At 50.8% G+C, this 18,090-nt stretch overlaps 1 protein-coding gene and 1 pseudogene across 1 annotated transcript; one reads left to right on the top strand and one right to left on the bottom strand.

Annotated features, from left to right (window-relative positions):
* The first annotated feature begins 4,298 nt into the window (after nt 1-4,298).
* KRT76 (keratin 76) lies at nt 4,299-13,204 on the top strand. Its single transcript, XM_070621410.1, has 9 exons — nt 4,299-5,009; nt 6,078-6,298; nt 7,681-7,741; nt 8,403-8,498; nt 9,066-9,230; nt 9,339-9,464; nt 10,108-10,328; nt 11,808-11,842; nt 12,260-13,204. The coding sequence occupies exons 1-9, from the start codon at nt 4,401-4,403 to the stop codon at nt 12,646-12,648; spliced, it is 1,923 nt and encodes a 640-aa protein (XP_070477511.1). The 5' UTR covers nt 4,299-4,400; the 3' UTR covers nt 12,649-13,204.
* A 3,830-nt stretch (nt 13,205-17,034) lies between these two features.
* LOC103563694 (ADP-ribosylation factor-like protein 2-binding protein pseudogene) lies at nt 17,035-17,681 on the bottom strand (annotated as a pseudogene).
* Nucleotides 17,682-18,090: the final 409 nt, after the last annotated feature.

The following is an 18,090-nucleotide window of genomic DNA, read 5'->3' as shown; positions in this document are numbered from 1 at the left end:
GTACCCGGAGAGTGGCGAGACGTGGATTTGAACACAGGCCTAACTCCAAGGCCTCCATGTTTTCCATTCTTCAAGCTGCAAGGAAAGAGAGGGAAGAGGCGCTGTCATTTGAGGCCCAGAAAATCCAGCAAGTCAATGAAAAGGGATGAGGCCCCTTTCCCATGGTGCTTCCTGAGGGAAGAGCAATGGTTTTCGGAAAGACCCAGCAAGGTCCATGGCAGGTGAGGAGTATGCTTTGACAGGAGGTTCGGTCCTCAGGCCCCTTCTCCATGTTCCAGGACCCCAGGGCCCCTCTCCAGGCCTCTTCAACCTGCAGTCCACAGCCTGCTCTCAGCTCCCTCTGTCTCACTTGGAAGCAAGTACTTTCTCTCCAGGGATGAGTCAAGTCCCCTTGACCTTAAGCCTGAACCCCCTGAGGGCTCTCTCTGCCTATTCGTGTCCATCCTGGATGGGCAGCTGGACTAGCGTTTCTCCAAGTACATTCAACAGCTTGATAGGAGTTAAAGTAGTAAGATTTTGTTGTTAAGACTGTTTGGGAAGCTGTGATTAAATAAGAGGAAAAAAACTCTTTTCTACACGACTTCTAAGGGCTTTTAATATGCTAACCAGCTTTATTAAGACCCTAAGAGAAAGCGATAGAATTTTCATTTCCCAAATTTATTCGCCCAAAGAGACTTTTGATCAAGGCTCTTTGGGGGTTAGAACTCTGCCCTAGACAAGCCCTGGGAAGGAATCTAGTACAAGATAAGGATTTAGAGGTGAGTTCAGGAGTATTTTAATCAAATCTAGAGAGAAGACCGGAATTAGAATAAATTGTGATTGCTAACAGCTAACTCTACTTAGATGTTTATTTCTTCATCAAGCTTTAGCTATAAGGGGAGCTCACTCTATATGGTAATATATTTTTACTGTTCATTGGTTAAATAAAGTTATTTCAGTAGTAAGTTTTTATTTTAAAATGGTAAAAAGGAGAAAACAATGATAATTCCTAGTCCAGGGGCAGAATATCCAGAATGAATGTTCATTTTCCTTTTTTTGGGTAACAAACTAATGATTATCTTGAAAATCGGATCTGTGAATCCGCATGTATAAAGGGGCATGTAACTATCACCCCTCATCCCTGGCAGCTCCTGGGGGGTAGGGATGTCTGCTCATTTTGACCTTCACTACCTGTAGGCAACGAAACTCCATGGACTACTGTCTGCTCACTCATTCCTCCACTCACAATTATATTGTAGGCAACTCTTAAACATTCTCACCGCAGTTGAATACCAGAGAACAATTTGGTTAGAGGGGATAACTCTGCTTGGTGACAATTCCCCTATGGTATAGACGAGGAAGTAAGGATGCAGAGTGCTCAGCCACTTGGCCACCTTTATAGAGAAGGTTCCGGCAGGCAAGGGATTAGAACTCAGATTGCTGGCAACAGTAGACGCCACTGCTCTAAAAGATCCTGCAGTGAATAAGAGAAATACTGCCGAGGATGCTAACTCTGGATATTTCCAGCAGCTTCAGTCAACTACTGAGAAAACAACGCTGATCTGCTAACTAAGGTGATATTTTGGCAGGCTCGGGAGATGTGGATTAGAGGAACCCAACCCAAACCTGAGCTTTGTGATCTGCCCAGTGCCTCTCTCCATCACTCTTCTCCAGCAGAAGCCAGGGTGGCCGAGATGAGCCACACTTGGGAGGCTCCCCCAGCTGCCTTGGCACTGAGACACTCATGTCAGTCCTTGCTTGTTCTGGGATCTCATCCGGGTGAGGCTGGCTCAGCTTTCTTCCCAGGGAGGGCATTTGAAGGAATTCCAAAGAATATGAATAAAGATCTCACCAAGAGGGACTGGTCTTCAAGGGATGGGTAGAGTGAATGTCTCAAAGAAGAACCCAACACAGAACCCCCATCACGGATTGTCTGTGATGGGTGATGTTGGTAAAAATCCACACATTTGTTGCTGGACGTTATTTAAATCTCAAAACAATCCTGCAACTGGGGTAGAATCTTCATTTCACAAATGAGGAAAGAGAGGCTCAGAGAAGTTGAGGAGCTTGCCCAAGGTCACTATGTACTGAGAGGTAGACCAGGGATTTGAACCCAGGTCTTCCGGAGGCCCTGAGGACAGGCTTTCTGTTAGACCAGAGTCACCTGACCCTTGTGTGGCATTTTGTAATTTTCAAAGGACTTTCACTTATATTTTATCCTGCGAGGCTCACCACAAACCGATGAGGTAGGAAGGGATTTGCCAGATTAGCGCACAGGCTCAGTGTGTGAAGTCACAGCCCAAGGTCATTGAGCCCAAATCCGCCCTAGCAGAGGTCTTGTCTCTACTGTCCCGGCTTGGTCTTCTTACTCTCCACTCACTCTCAGCCACCACTCCCCAGTGCCCTTTGGTGAGTTTCTCAGGGGCGTTAGCTGTCTGGAGAATAACCAAGGTTGAACATAAATTATTTCCTTCTCCCGTGTCCCCAAATAGAGGACTAGCAGTAAGTAAATGTACAGTGATTACTACGCATTTTATATTATTTCAGTTGGTTAAAGCACACGATGGCCCTGTGAAGTGCCTGCTGTTATCATCCCCACTTCACAGTTGAGGAAACCAAGACACACAAAAGTCAAGTCACTTGTTCAAGGTCAAAGAGCTAGCGAGTGGTGGAGCTGGGATGCTGACCAGGCAGACGGGCTCTAGACAAGCCGCGGAGCAGAGAAGTGAGAGCGAGCCACAGCGCACTCAAAATCACTCCTCTTGAGGCTCCTAAGGGTCTTTCAGACCAATCCTCTGCCCCAGGCTGCCTTGTCTGGAAAGCGTCCCAGAAAGACGGAGTGCTTGCTGCCGATTTGACTGGAATTCTGGAGATAGACCAACCGCCTATTTCTCGGGGAGTCTAGAGTCACTCCCTCCTGCTCCTGCCACCCGCTGTGAAGTCCCATATGTAGATAACAACCTGAGACGTTGCTCTTGCCATGTGTGGTGTGGAGTTGGGTTGGCATGGGGATGGGGGTAGCTGAGCTGTCATAACTTAAGTGTGGTAATGCATCAGTGTCCCGGCTCCACCGTCAACGGCCCTCCATTCCCCCCACTCCCCGTGCCCACAGTCTAGACCAGGGCTTGCCAGACTCTCTCCATCACAAGGATTACCTGGAGGGCTGGTGAAAAGTACAGACACTCAAGCCCTTCCTCTGAAGATTTTGGTTTCATAGGACTGGGGTGGGACCTGGGTCTAGATAGTTTTAGTCTCAGACGGCAGTCATCAGTCAGTTAACACACGCTTGTGGTGTGCAGACCCTAGTTGGAAGCTGCAGATTCAGACTGAATAGGACTCAACCCCTTCTCTCGACGAGCTCAGGGCTTAGAGGGGTACAGACGAATAAACAGATGAGGGCACTTTAAATCAGGGCCATGGCGGGAAGAGCACAGGGTGCCGGGGGAGCAGGGAAGGCTATCTAACCGAAGCCAGGTGCTGCAGCAGGAGGAGAGCCTAAGGCCCCGAGGTCTGACTCAGTGCACGCTCTCATCCTGAGATGAACGGGGTCTTTGAGCCGACTCCATTGGCCAACTGGAGGGCCCCCACATTCTGTCCTCTCTTGCTTCTGGATCCAGAGATCGCCTGTTGATGGCCTAGGAAGGCGGTGGAGGGACTCGGTCCGAGACTCCTTCCTCCAACATGACCCCTTCCACTTCCCAAGCCTCACGCTTGTTTGCTTCATACATGACCCTTACTTTTCCCATGGGTCACATTTTATCACCACTAAACTCCATTTGGTTTCCTTCTCATGAGCAGCATTTCTCAGCTCAAACGACAGGCTGGCTTCGATGGATGCCTTTGGCTGAGGTGGAGCCAGAGTAGACCCTGTGGGGTCAGCGCACCTCTCATCCCAACCCCCTCCCCAACCCCAAGCCCCGCTCTGGATATTTCTCTGAAAAGGCGGGCACAGATGACATGCCACTGGGCTGTGGCCTTCTGGCACTTCAGGGAGGGGCCAGTCCATCTGGAAGAGGTTGTCTGGTCCTCACCCCTGTGTCACAGAGCTCAGTGGCTCTTAATCCTCTGGTGTCAAAATCCAATTCATCCTGCTGGATCAGGTGCTGTTCGAGTTCCCTAAGACCCTTGAGGAAATCACAAGAAGGGAGGGAGGAGAGCTCTAGTCTCTTGTCAACTGGGGCAAGTTTGGGTGATTAAGCTGAGAAAGCAAAGTCCTTTTGGTCCAGAGGATTATTTTTGAGGCGTGCTGGGAACCTAGAAGTAACTTATTGCCTGGGAGGCAAACCAAACCCAAGATGACTCTCAGGTAATTGCCTGCCTCTCCTTCTGCCAAGCCAAACTCCTTGGTATATAAAGGCCAGTCTCCTCTGTCATCCCCATCCACCATCTTCATCGCTAGCTCACTTCCAAGCTCTCTCATCATGAACAGACAAATCAGCAAGAAATCCTTCAGTGGCGGGAGCCAGGGCTTCTCCGGTCGCTCCGCCGTGGTCTCTGGCAGCAGCAGGATGAGCTGCGTGGCCCGCACTGGGGGAGCTGGCAGAGGGGCCTGTGGGTTCCGGAGCGGTGCAGGCGGCTTTGGCAGTCGCAGCCTCTACAACCTGGGTGGCAACAAGAGCATCTCCATCAGTGTGGCTGGTGGCTCCCGGGCTGGTGGCTTTGGGGGAGGGCGTGGCAGCTGTGGCAGTGGCTTTGGGGGCGGCTATGGAGGTGGTTTTGGGGGTGGCTTTGGTGGTGGCAGAGGAATGGGAGGTGGCTTTGGAGGGGCAGGTGGCTTTGGTGGAGCTGGTGGTTTCGGTGGGCCTGGTGGCTTTGGTGGGCTTGGTGGCTTTGGTGGGCCTGGCGGCTTTGGTGGACCTGGTGGCTTTGGGCCTGGTGGCTTCCCTGGGGGAATCCAGGAAGTGACCATCAACCAGAGCCTCCTGCAGCCCCTCAATGTGGAGATCGACCCCCAGATTGGGCAAGTGAAGGCCCAGGAGCGGGAGCAGATCAAGACCCTCAACAACAAGTTCGCCTCCTTCATCGACAAGGTGAGAGCAAAGCCCAGACATGTCGTGGAGGATTTGGGCTGCCCGGGGGGTTGGTGTAAGAAGATGCCAGTGGGATCGGCCAGCTTGGAGGCAGGGGTGCCGGCTTCTTGTCCTGAGTCGACCTTGGCCCCTACCAGCCAGGGAGCATGCCTCTCTTGCTCTTCGGGCCCTGTTTTCCCACATGTGCAGCAGGGGAAGGATTCCGGCTCCTGATTTCCTTCCAGGGATAGGACCAGGGGAAATCAGGTGAGGGTCCAAACACGCTCGTATTTCTCATTGTGAATGGGGCCTTAGCCATGAAACTAGCATAGCTAACTTTCAGTTACTCTTAAAAAGCAATTGCTTGATAATCTAAACCAGCTGGTAATCAAACTTGCATCAGAATGGATGTTGGGCCTCCTCTCAGTCATGACGGCTGACTTACCTTCTGAACGGTGCCGTGCTTCAGCCAATGTGAAGTCAAGCTGTCCACGCTGGGCCAGGGGAGGAAGGGCGCGCTGGGTCTGGGGAACGAGGCTGGGATTTGAAGTTAAAGCTAGGTCAGCCGTAAGCCAAGTAACTGAAAGGGGAAACGACTAAGGAAAAGTTAGCCCTCGTGGATTGTTTTCACTGTCTGTATGGAGGGAAAACGTTTTCACTTGAAAAACAATGGTAAACAACTTTATTCATGCTGACCTCCTTTAGCTGTATTCTGAGGGAGGGGACCCCAATAGACTAGGACGGTGCTGGGTTGGACTCTGAGCTTTGTCACCTTGTAGCCATGTCACTTTGGCAACTTAACTAAGCTTCTTGAGCCTCAGTTTCCTTAGGTACAAAATGGGGTCACAACGCCTCCTTTATAGGGTTTGTGAGCACTAAGTGAGACACAATGTGGGAAAATAGTAGGTATAGAGTAAGCACTCAATATGTTCTAGCTCTCCCTTTTCTAAAAGCTCATCCTTCCCAAATTCTGAAAAAACAGAGGTGATTGCAGATTGAGGAATTGGGTTCATTTTCCACGTTTCTACTCTTTGGGAGTATCCTGCCCAAAGCAAGAGGCTGACTCGTCTTCTTCCTCCCCTGATGCAGGTGCGGTTCCTGGAACAGCAGAACAAGGTCCTGGAGACCAAGTGGAATCTGCTCCAGCAGCAGACCCCGGGCTCTGGCTCGGGTCCCCAAAACCTGGAGCCTTTCTTTGAATCCTACATCAGTTTCCTGCGCAGGCAGTTGGATTTGGTGCTGGGGGAGAGAGGGAACCTGGAAGGAGAGCTGAAGAACATGCAGGACCTGGTGGAAGACTTCAAAAAGAAGTGAGGGCTCCAACCGGGGAGTTTCCCCTTCCGGGGGATTAGCAGGGAGGTGCGGCCCCAATTTGGGATTTCAACTGTTCCAGACTGCACGTTCAGTCAATACTCTGGGATAGATTTATTGAGTGAGGCATGACCAAGCAGAAGGGGGTGAAGGGGTGGAGACCGAAACTTCTGCGTGGCTGCTGATGACAGATTTTTCAGTCTCCACGTAGGCTCCCTCCTACTCCAGCTGGGACGGACAAGAGAGTCCTCCCAGAGTTCAAAGCTCTTTAGGATGGAGAGCCCTCCACACTTTACTGTACATAGGAATCACCATGAAAGCTTGTCAAAATGCATATTCCTGTGTGCTCTAGTCTTAGATAGTCTGAAGCCGCAGGTGTGGGGCAGGCCTCAGGGGTCCAGCCCCCAGGGATTCCAAGAAGACAGTTCAGGGCCACACTTTGCAAAGTACTCTCTCACTGTGTCCAGTCCCATCCCATTTCTGCAGCTTCTGTCAGCCTCCGCCTGCATGTTTGGGGTTGTGATTGATACTCTCTGAGAGTGGTACCTCTGTGAGAGGAAAACAGGGCCTCTCAAGGTGGGGAGGGAGCTCCAGACATCCCCGGGGGTCAAGACCCAAAGGGATGGGCACGCCTGCTCTGGGGAGGCCCCATTCCTACTCAGCTGCGCAAACCCGCTGGGCAACCACTCTGTGGCAGGCTCCGTGCTGGGTCCTGGGGATCCAGTGGCAACTCAGATTCACATTGCCCAGAAACCTCTTCTCTCCTAAAATCATTCCATTCTTCAATCCTCATGAAATCCAAACTCTTGGTGGGAGATTTCGGTCATTAACAAGCAGGAAGACATGAGTTGATTCTTATCACAAAATCTTGTAAGAAGCAACTCTAATGAATGAAAAGAGAAAGCAGAGGCAGAAACCTTGGTCTGAGCAAATACTTCTCTGGGTCTCAGGTGGGCACGTTGTGCTTTGAGAAGTCTTTCTGGGCCGAGCAAGTAGCTGGCCTCCTTGACTTCTTCCCTGACCCTGTCTGCCCACATCTCAGCCTCTCTCGGGGACTTAGAGGAGGAGGGCGAGGCAGTAACGTGAGCCCTGAAAGGCCTCTAGGCAGGACTGGCTACATAATTTGGGGGCTCAGTGCAAAATGAGAATGCATGGCCCTTGTTAAAAAATTATGCACTTTCAAGATGGCGCCAGCAGAGCATTACACCAAGTGTGAGGACCATCTGAGCCCAGGGACCTGTGTAAGTGCCGGGGCCCACGCCCGTGAAGCTGGTCCTGTCTCCCGGTGAGGAGGTTCTGCATGAGTGCTTGGGATCCTCATCTTTTTTGTTTTTTACTTCTGAAATGTCGCCGTCCATATATGTGCCTCTTTCTGTCCCAGGTACGAAGACGAGATCAACAAACGCACGGCGGCAGAGAATGAGTTTGTGGGGCTGAAGAAGGTGAGTCAGCGGGGCCGAGCACCTCAAGGCTCCCCTTCTGGGCACTGCCCCCACAGGGAGAGAGCAGACTGTGCTGTGTGTGTGGTTTACATTTTCTCTACATTTTTGGAAATGAGGTGTTTGATGAAGGAAGTCACTCTGAGTACACTGCTGGCAGGGAAGGCATCTTACAACGTGACTAATGAGCCGCTTAGGAATGTGAACTAATAATAAGCATTTTTGCATAGTATTAATCAAAGCTTTCAGCCTACAAATGTACGCTGGATGTTATTAATAATAACAATCAACAAATACTCGCAGCCCGTTTAAACCATTTATCACAAAGGCGAAGCAGTGAGAGGAACACCTTTGTTTCTATTCTGGAGGTTGGGTTTTCGGTACTATATAACCAGTTATATATTAGATAAATGTGATTTTTCTACGCTTACTCCATGCTGGCTAATACGGTTTGTATTTTATTAAAGAATTGGGGTTTGATTGGTCAGAGCAATTAAAAGGAAGAAAACCATGTTTTCCTTCTTTTAAAAGGGAAGATGAGAAGTCACAATTGGGGGGTGGGGCAAAGAGAAGAAATGAAGACTTAGGCAAGAGCTGTGGGGCTAGGGGAGCAGAGGTCGTTGTCTTGGCTTTCCGACCACCCTCCTCGCCCCGCCCTCCCCAGGAGGTGGATGCAGTCTACATGAACAAGGTGGAGCTGCAGGCCAAGGCGGACGCCCTCACAGATCAGCTCAGCTTCCTGAGGACCCTCTACGAGACGGTGATTCCCTTCCTGCTTTGCCAAGCTCCAGAGCCCTCCTGTCTGCATCTTCCCAAACGTGCTTCCCAAGCGGAAGTTTAGGGGACAGTCAAGTGGCAGAACACTCACAAAACCAGCAACAGGGCTCAGACCTCAGCCCCGCCCCACACAGGAAATGATAACTTAGCTCCCCAGCCTGCACAGACCTGGCCCACAGGGCCTGGGTCCCTCTCTGTCCTCAGCCCATTTTCTTCTACACCCTCTCCCTGGCTCCCATCCCAGTATCACAGCAGTTCCTTCGGAGTGCTCCTGCCTACTGCAGGCCCACGGAAACCCACCCAGTAGGCTTACTGGCTGATACTCTCAGGCCGACACCTGATTATATTTGAGCATTTCCTTTTTCCTTTAGCTTTGTTGTCTGGCATCCTTTAGGTTAGGCTAGGCCTGCAATGCAAGCTTATTTTTCTAATGTCCCAACCCCTGGCCCCATCACTGGGGTATCTCTGCTAGCAGAAGATTCTTGAACTTCATTCCCTGCATCCCCTGGGGTCAGGGGATGGTGAAAATGACCATCCATGTTCTCCGCAGGAGCTGTCCCAGATGCAGAGCCACGTCAGTGACACGTCCGTGGTCCTCTCCATGGACAACAACCGCTTCCTGGACCTGGACAGCATCATTGCCGAGGTCAAGGCCCAGTACGAGGAGATCGCCCAGAAGAGCAAGGCTGAGGCTGAGGCGCTGTACCAGACCAAGGTGGGAGCCCGCCCCTTGTCCCCACATTCTACTCTTAGGTCCCACTGACCTTCATCAGGAATGCTCCAACACTGTGCAAGTCATGTTGATCGGTTTCTCCTCTGTCAGCTTGGGGAGCTGCAGAGCACGGCCGGCAGGCACGGGGATGACCTGAAGAGCACGAGGAGTGAGATCTCCGAGCTCAACAGGGTGATTCAGAGGCTGCGGGCCGAGATCGAGAGCGTCAAGAAGCAGGTGGGTCTGGGCTTAATGGAGAGATCCTGGAGGTCTTCTGGGCCCCAGGGAGAAGGAGAAGCAACAGCTGTGCCCCTGCCACATGCTTTCTCTGTCCTTCCATGGTGTCCTGTGTGGAACAGCATAGTCTCCGGGACACTCCACTCTCCCAGGTGCTCCTCCTGGAGCCTGGGCTTCTTGGAAGACTCCCTAAGGAGAGATGGTTGCTCATTCTGGTTTACCCACCAAATCTTACAACTGTAGGGGTGGCCGCAAACACTCAGCTCTCAGGAGGCGCTGCCCTCAGTGAGCTATTTATCACACCCTTCACATAACCTCGGTGGCTAATTCATGCCACTGGAAGGAAGTGATTAGGCAAGGGAGTTCTCTAACAGTCTTAAAAAAGGACTACTCACCAGACCACTACTACCTTTACCAGCAAATCAGGGTTCCTTTTCCTGATGAGACCTGAGTTAATTTCAATGGGCCGAAGATGAATGAACCAATTGCAAAACTGACTTCTGTTTTCTGAGCATGCTCCACTGGATTTCTAAGGAAGGGAAGGGAGGGATGATGGATGGGGAAGAGATCTCCTCTCAGAAAAGATCAGCTATTTGTTTCCTGGTCACTATGCTAACCAGTCTCCCACCTCTCTCTGCCCCAGAGCGCCAACCTGCAGACGGCCATTGCGGAAGCTGAGCAGCGCGGGGAGATGGCCCTCAAAGATGCCAATGCCAAGCTCCAAGGCTTGCAGGCTGCCCTACAGAAGGCCAAAGATGACCTGGCCCGGCTGCTGCGTGACTACCAGGAGCTGATGAACGTCAAGCTGGCCCTGGACGTGGAGATCGCCACCTACCGCAAGCTGCTGGAGGGCGAGGAGTGCCGGTGAGTGGCCGTGGGGTCAGCATTCTCCAATACGATTTGAGAGTGAGCTTTGACAATGAAGAAAGAGGACAAGATGATAAGGAGAGGACAACTCAGACAAAGGCTAGGGAATCTCCCGAACAACAGAGTTTAGGTTTCAAGCCCCACTATTGTTTGTCAATCAAGATCAACCAATTCTTCAATTTACCATGGACATCAATATGCTATTACATACCTCTGTTGATCCTTACTGTGTGCAATGTGTAAGAAAAAGGGCTTTGAGGTTATGACAAAAGTTATAGTGTTGTCCTCCGGAACTTTCTGAGATCATGAAAATGTTCTATTATCTGCGCTAATACAGTAGCCGTTAGCCGCTTCAGCACTTGAAATGTGGCTAGTGCAACCGAAGAACTGAGTTTTACATTTAATTTAATTTTAATAAATTTAAATAGCTTTATGAGGCTAGTGGTTGCCATATTGGACAGCTTAGTGTAGACAGTCCTGCAACCCCCCCACCCCTGAGGCTCAGGCCATACAGGAAGGTCGCTGATACACACCTATGCTGGAAAAATAACACAACATCAGGCAGCAGATAAGCAGACATGCAAAGGAGTGTCAAGAATGGAGAGATCTCTCTGCTGACTGGCTGCTCCATGCATCCCGTGTTCAGAGCCTCTGTCCCAGGTGGCTCCCACTCTGATGGAGGAAGTAGAAGTCAAGCGTGAAAAGGACACTTAAGGATTTCTTAGGAGTCTTTGTGAAAAGGAGGAGAAGTGAAGATGGTGCTACGTGTGTCGGGAGTCGTGGGATGAGGAGGGAGTGGTTGACACCAGCGGGGCCACGTTGGCAAAGTGCGCAGACACATTCCGCGTCTGCTCCGATGCGTGGACGCGCCTGCTCCGTGAACCAGAGCGAGGCATAGGGAGATGGGCAGTGTGGGCAGGACATTTCAAATTCGTCATGTGTTGAGTGTCAGTCCCTCGCACATGTTACCCACCCATCATCGTCACCAACCCCGCCACCCCAGGAGGGCTCACTGGGGAAGGCTTCCTGGGAGAGAAAAGTCGGAAATAAAAAAGCCAGAGCTGGGTAGAGGAAGAGGGGAAGAGCACGCATGCTAAGACGGGAAGACGGTCAGCAGGGGAGGAGAAGCGAGGAAGTGCTAATCAAGTGGGAGTTGGGTGATGAGCAGTTTGCCTGGAACAGATGATCTGGGAACTAAGGGAAAGACGATGGGAAGATGGAGAAACACAGCATGGTTGGTGAAGCTTTGGGACACCTCAGCGGCGCCCCCCGCCCCCTCCCCCCACCCCGAGAGCAACCTCCTTTCCTGGGGAGACCTGGTCATGGAAACAGACTTAGAATAGCCTTCCTTCCCCCGGGAGCTGGACCCCTAGTAGGGCAGACGGGAGGACACAGCGCCCAAGGCTTTGAACCCTTAGCTCTTTGGCTAATGGCCCATTGCAGAAATAACCCACATCTCCTTCTCTTCCTTTGTAGGATGTCTGGAGAGTGTCAGAGTGCTGTGAGCATTTGTAAGTAGCCCTTCAGAAATTTTCTCCCTGGGTCGTAAAAAGGGCAACTAGACACATCCGGCTTTCAGGCAGGACATCCTGACCCATGCAAGGAAGCTGGGCCACCAAACAGCGTCTAGGGGCTCAGGCCGTGGTCACTCACTCTGCCCCTGGTGTGAGCTGGCAAACTGTCAGGCCAAAGCTAAAACTGCTGTGGTCTTGGGGAGCTCCCTAGGTTGGAGACCCAGAAATTTCTGTGGATATTGCTGCCTCTTGTTCCTGGGAAAGGACACTAAAGGGCCGGGCTCACTCTCATTGTTTAACAACTGAGGCCTCGGAGAAGTTGAGCATCTTCCCCTATGTCACACAGCCAAGCAGGATAGAGCTGGGCTACAGACCCCGGTCTTCAGCCTTCACTGAGTGCCTGTTCTCCTGCAGCGGTGGTCAGCAACGTTACCAGCACAAGCGGCAGCTCTGGTGGAAGCCGTGGAGGCTTTGGAGGGGCCAGCAGCAGCAGCGGTGGCTACAGAAGCAGCAGCAGCAGAGGCGGCAGTGGCGGCTACGGAGGAATCAGTGGTGGTAGCAGCAGTGGCTATGGAGGGGTCAGTGGTGGCAGCAGTGGGGGCAGGGGCAGCAGCGGAAGCTACCAGAGCAGCAGCAGTGGGAGCAGGCCCAGCAGCGGAAGCAGCAGCTCGGTGAGCCAGAGTGGCTCCAGCTCGGGCGGCATTCAGACCTCTGTAGGCAGCGGCTACAAGTCTGGCAGTGGAGGCAGCACCAGTATCCGCTTCTCCCAGACCACCAGCTCAAGCCAGCACTCCTCCAAATGATCCTCCGGGGCCAGATCTCCATGCGCCCCGCTTCCCTCTCAGCCCGCAACAGCACTTCCCACTCTCTGCTTGGCATCAAGGAATGCCAACCTCATCCTGGCTTTTTCCCAAGTTCCCTGGAGAAGGGGCTGACCTTCTTCCTGGATCCTCCATCCTCAAGACCTCTCCTGGGCCAAGGAGGTCCAGCTGCTCCTCTGGGATGATTATGCCCCTAGATGAGCCCCTGCGATGGCCCCTGATGTTGGAAAGCAACACCTGAGCCCAAACCAGTGCCGGCCTTCCCAGCCTGGCTCGCTCCACTCTGGCCCGTGTCCCTCTCTCTGTGGGAGGTGATGGTCAGAAGCCGGCATGTTTCGGCCCCACCTGAGGGGGCAGTGCAGTGTGGCCAGCGCTGGAGGGTGGATGGTCAAGATCTCCGGACTGTTGGTTCCCAGGATGCCCTCCTCACATCTGGGTATCATACCCTGACTTACTTCTGTCCTTTAATTCCCAGCTGTGGATCCCCTGGTGATGATTTTGCTGCACTTTTTTCCTCAATAAATTGCACTGTATTTCACCTTCTGGTGTTTGGTTTTCATTCAAGGAGTCACAGAATAAACTGAGGCCCAAGAGTGGAGGGAAATAAGGTGTGATTGGGGGGTCTTCCAGAAGTTCAAGGACACTGAAAATCTTGGCGTCTCCTTTATCCATTTGCTTGGTTCTTGTGATAGGTCTGCCCAAGAGCATTTATCTTGCTTAAGTGGGGACTCGTCACCCCCAAGGAGGTCTTCCCGTCCACCCTCCTGCCTCTGAGCAGGCCTCCGGGGTCCAGTCTCGGAAGAGGAGGGTTTTGCAGTTCACCGAGGGAATAGATTCCACTGGGACTTCAGCTCCTTTGTTCCATCCTCACACCAGCCAGACATTGAGCAAATTCTCTTTCTGCAAACATAGCTCCCTATGGGGTCAGACCCCTCACAGTAGGTAGGAGAGCAGAACAGAAGCTTGCTACGGACAGCCAGATCTTAGAGATGGAGGGAGACAGCTGTGTGTGCCCAGTTTTTCCTTCCAAGCTCACCAATCAGGTAAGAGGGAGGTTAGGGGCGCTGCATCAGCGAAGCTCACTCCCCATGGATGTAAAATCAGGAATGGGGGAAAATGCATGCCTGCCCCACACCAATAGTTCCCAGCCGTTCTCAGAAAGCTGAATCCCAAACCCAGGGAGGACGGGGTGATGAGCCAGCCACTGAGAGAAACCAGAAACCCAGACTTCAGTGGAGATGACAATTAGCGTCTCTGTTCCTTTCCTCACCTGCTAAACCAATCCCCTCGGCATGCCTCTGAGCATGGTAAAATTCTGGTTTGTAAGTCACTGCAAATCACGCATTATACCCCGGAAGTCAGATCAAAGCTGGAATAACGAGAGGGCATCTGTGTATTTGTCTGATGGTCCAAGGAGAATGCCAGGACCTGGCCTCCATGCTCTTGAGCCCGATCTGATCTCCATCTGACGCTCACTCCATCTGATCTCCAAAGCATAGCAGCCCTGGACCAAGACTTGGAGAGGCAGACATTTCAAAGTTCCTATGCTTGAGAGCTCAATAAACCCTTGCCCATCTTTTCAAGGCTACAGGCAAGAGGTAGCCCCCTTCCCCATTTACCCTTGACACAGCTCTGGGTACTTCAGGAGCAGGGCAGACTGTTCTGACTTGCGCTCTTACTGTCCCTTTAGAGACATTACGGGAAACGTCACCATAAAACCAGAAAACAGACCAGAAATGTCACCAGAAAAGCCCCCAGATGCTCTGCTCCATGTGTTGCCTGACCTACTGGGAAGAGGCTGACTGTCCTCGATTAACCCAGCTTCTCATTTGACTGAAGCCGCAGGGTTTGGGATGGCCGCTCACTCTCTTTATCCATCTGCTCCATGTGTGGAGAGCTTGGTCCTGAGCGCTGTCTCAGGGCCCTGCACCGGGCATGGGGTACTCAGTGAAAGTTTGGTGGCCAATTGAAAGAATGAATAAAAATGAATAAGGAAAGCAAGACCTTCCTTTCCCCAGCCTGAAAGGAAGGTGGGCTAGGTCACACTCCAAGGCAGGATGGAGCTGAAAGTCGATGGTGAGCGCCTAGAACCCTCTTGCGAACTCTTGTGAGGAGAGGTGGTGGAGGGGGCTGCCAAGGGAGGTAGTGAAAGACTGAAGGGTACTTGGAATTAGGGGCAGGGATCAATCAAGGCGTGCTGGAGAGGAAGCCTGGAGCAGGCCTGGGAAGGAGAGAGAGTCTGGGCAAGACGGAGGATGGGCAGGGCTACAGGGCACATATCCAGACCAAGTCCCAGGAAAGTTCCAGGGCTGGCACCATGTTCTATACTCTTGACACATGCTGGGACTAAACCACGTGGCAGCAGAGCAAGGAAGCTTCCAGGGTGAGGGCAACACGTTTGAGGCCTGGGAGAATGGAATATTTCTAAGTTTATGGGAGGCTGGCAATCCTGATCTTTCTGAGCCTTAAAAAATCCCTCAAATCCATCTCCCATTTGAAGTCGAGCTGGGGCAGCTCTTTGCCTTTGAGGGCAGCCAGGGGATGCAGAGTAGACGCGGACCTGTGTGGAGCGGTCAGAGGGGTGACAGAAGCCTTCCTACATCGATACTTGAAATGCTACCAGCTATGTCTCTAGGATCAAGCAATCCATCTCCTAGTGGCAGCTGCTTCTTTGTTCCCCATCCTGTATCTTTCATCCTTTATCCTTCACTCCTCTCTGTCTCCTTCTAAAGATCTTCCTCTAGGTTATAAAAGCAACACATACTTACAGCAAAAATGGATAAGACTTAGCAAAGTGAAAACCAAAGAGAAAGATCACCTATAATTCCACCACCCTGCGACATTTTCTTACGTGTATGCAAGTGCAGGCACACGCACGTGCACACAGACGGAGGTACGTGTAAATATACCACATTTTACAGAGTAGGCTCTTACAATATATACTGCTTTATAACCTGATTTTTCACTTAATTTGTTGTGAAATTTATCCATTTATTCCTTCAACAACTGGATCGAGTGCCTACCATTTTCTAGACCATTGCCGGGCCCAGGAATAGAGCAGAGAACACAGACCATCTTTGCACTCATGGAGTTTACAGTTCACTTGGGAAGAAATTTACCAAATGACAACTTTCTATAATAATAAGTAAAGGTGGAGATCATCATCTTCTTTTCCAGTTCAGATTCCTATTTTTACTTAAAAAAAAATCAAAGGTACACATTGGACATTAAACTACCAATTTTTTCCCCTTCTTTCTATAAGTGTGACATACACGTTTTCTGGTTGGTAATGTTCAACCAAACATTTTACTAAACCAAAGCCAGACAGAGCACCATTAAAGTTCCTTACTGCCTCCTCTCACGCAGGCTGAATTGGACCAGTGCAACACCGTTTCGGCAGGAAGAATAGAGTTGGAAGTTCAGAGCCTGTAGAATTACAAAATCTTTACCAAACTCACTCCCACCCCAACCGAAACCTAACAAACTGATTTATACAGAAAGTAAACCTGCACAAATACACTTAGTATGCTATAAGAAAAGGATATCTTTGAGTCTATCTCCCACATACAGTGTATATTCATTGCTGTCCAGTAAAACAGTAAATCCAACGAAGAGAGTATTTTTGTTTTCACAGCGCTAACAACTAAAAATTGCAACCATTTAATAGTTGGATCTCTAAGTGGGTAATTACAGAACTTCTAAGATTAAATCTGCTAGATTAGCCTGAGTAGTCATCTATAAAAATACATTTTTTTCCAAAGACAATTCTAAAAAAAAAAATGAAGCTTCTCTTGAAATAGCAGGACCACATCAGGACTAGAAGACAAAGATGAAAGAATGGCAAACTCAAGACGAGGAGTTGATTTTCACATGTAGCTTTTGGGTAAAGGGCATCTTTTTCAGTTTATTCCCACAGCCAAGTTCTAATTTTCCCTTAATGTTGGGCAGAAAATAGGAGTTTTGGCAATCTGAAGATGGGGGCAGCTGTTTTAGCAGTCTAGATAGGCACTCCCACATAGTCAAAAGCTCCACACAGGTGGGTCACTGGGTTTGAAGCACTGAAACTCGGACACAAGTGAGAGAGTTGTGGGCACACGGCAGAGTCATGCCATGTCTGCCTGTGGTATTCGGGACACAGCGGGTTTGGGAGGGTTCCTCCACTTGGTTGACACAGGAACATGTATGCTGGGGGAAGGGGGCCTTCCAGGTGCGGTGCTTGACGAAGTCTTGCCCCAGGGCAGGCTGGCTCTCAGGAGCACCTTCCAGAGGTGTCTACTTTGGCAAGAGTACTAGTTCCTGAATACAAGAAGGTGTTTCAGGAAAAGCAGAAGTTCAGGGAGGGTCAGGTAATTATGTTTTCAACCCACCAATACCTAACATTAATAAAGAGCTGCAGAACGGAGCCAGTCTTTCCAAGAGGCTTTCTCCTGTCATCACCAGCAGAAGCCTGTCCCAGCCCACTGGGCCCATGAGGTCCAGAAGGCGCCTTTGCCTGGAGGCGGGAGCTAATGCTGCTGACTGTTCTGGGAAGCTGGCACAGAAGATGATTTGCACAACGAAGTCACCGCTACACCACTGCTTAAGTCCAGTCCTCGGCCTTCTTTTTCTCCTCTGTCGTCCAGAAACAGCTCTTTGAATGGCACAAAGTCTACAAATGTGAGGAGCATGTTGAATATGTCATCAGCCACTTCATCTTTAACGTGTTTCAACGTTGTGCAAGCCGCCATGTTGAATCCCAGAATCTGCTCCAGCAGCTGTTCTTCAATATACTTTTCTACCAAAGAAAGGTAGAATTCTTTAAAAATGGGTATGTAGGCGAGTTTATTCTCTTCTGTGTCTTCAAACTCCTGGTAGTATTTGCCCATGAAATTTCTCTGCAGGACCTGGGACTCGGCATCCATGATGACATCGTCGGTAGATCCAACCACAGCGTCAAATTCGACTTCAGAGGCGGAAGAGATGGACCGCGCGAAACTCTGTCTCTCCGAGACCTCCGGCACTTCCGCTGCATCCATCCCTGCGGGGACGAGCGGCCTGGCGGCCTCCCATCAGCCTGGGACTGGCTGAGTCTGCGCCTGCGCGCTCGCCCTGGGGCCTCCGTGCTCCACCTGGAGGCTCTGCACCTGCCCCCATTACTGACCTCCAGGAGTCATGCCGTACCTGCCGTCACCATGACCAAGATCATCATTCTTAATGACTGCACAATATTCCATTATATGGATGCAGCACATTTTGATGCCTATGCCGTTCCTAATTTTTCCCCTGTAATAAACATTGCTGCAATGAACACACATGTCTCTGAACACTTGTCCTATGCATTCTTTAAGATCAGTTCCTAGATGTGGAACTTCCACTTTAAAGCTTTTAGTTATATAGTCAAACTGCTGTCCAGAAAGATTGTATCAACTGATGCTTTCACAAGTA

The sequence above is a fragment of the Equus przewalskii genome, chromosome 5 (genome assembly GCF_037783145.1).
Source record: "Equus przewalskii isolate Varuska chromosome 5, EquPr2, whole genome shotgun sequence".
NCBI classification, from domain to species: domain Eukaryota; kingdom Metazoa; phylum Chordata; class Mammalia; order Perissodactyla; family Equidae; genus Equus; species Equus przewalskii.
This window is presented reverse-complemented; position numbering and strand designations above follow the sequence as displayed.

Coding starts and splice junctions, on each gene's coding strand:
- KRT76 (XM_070621410.1), top strand. CDS start 4,401: ATGAACAGACAAATCAGCAAGAAATCCTTCAGTGGCGGGAGCCAGGGC. Junction 6,299..7,680: donor GTGGAAGACTTCAAAAAGAA/GTGAGGGCTCCA, acceptor TTTCTGTCCCAG/GTACGAAGACGAGATCAACA. Junction 9,231..9,338: donor AGGCGCTGTACCAGACCAAG/GTGGGAGCCCGC, acceptor CTCCTCTGTCAG/CTTGGGGAGCTGCAGAGCAC.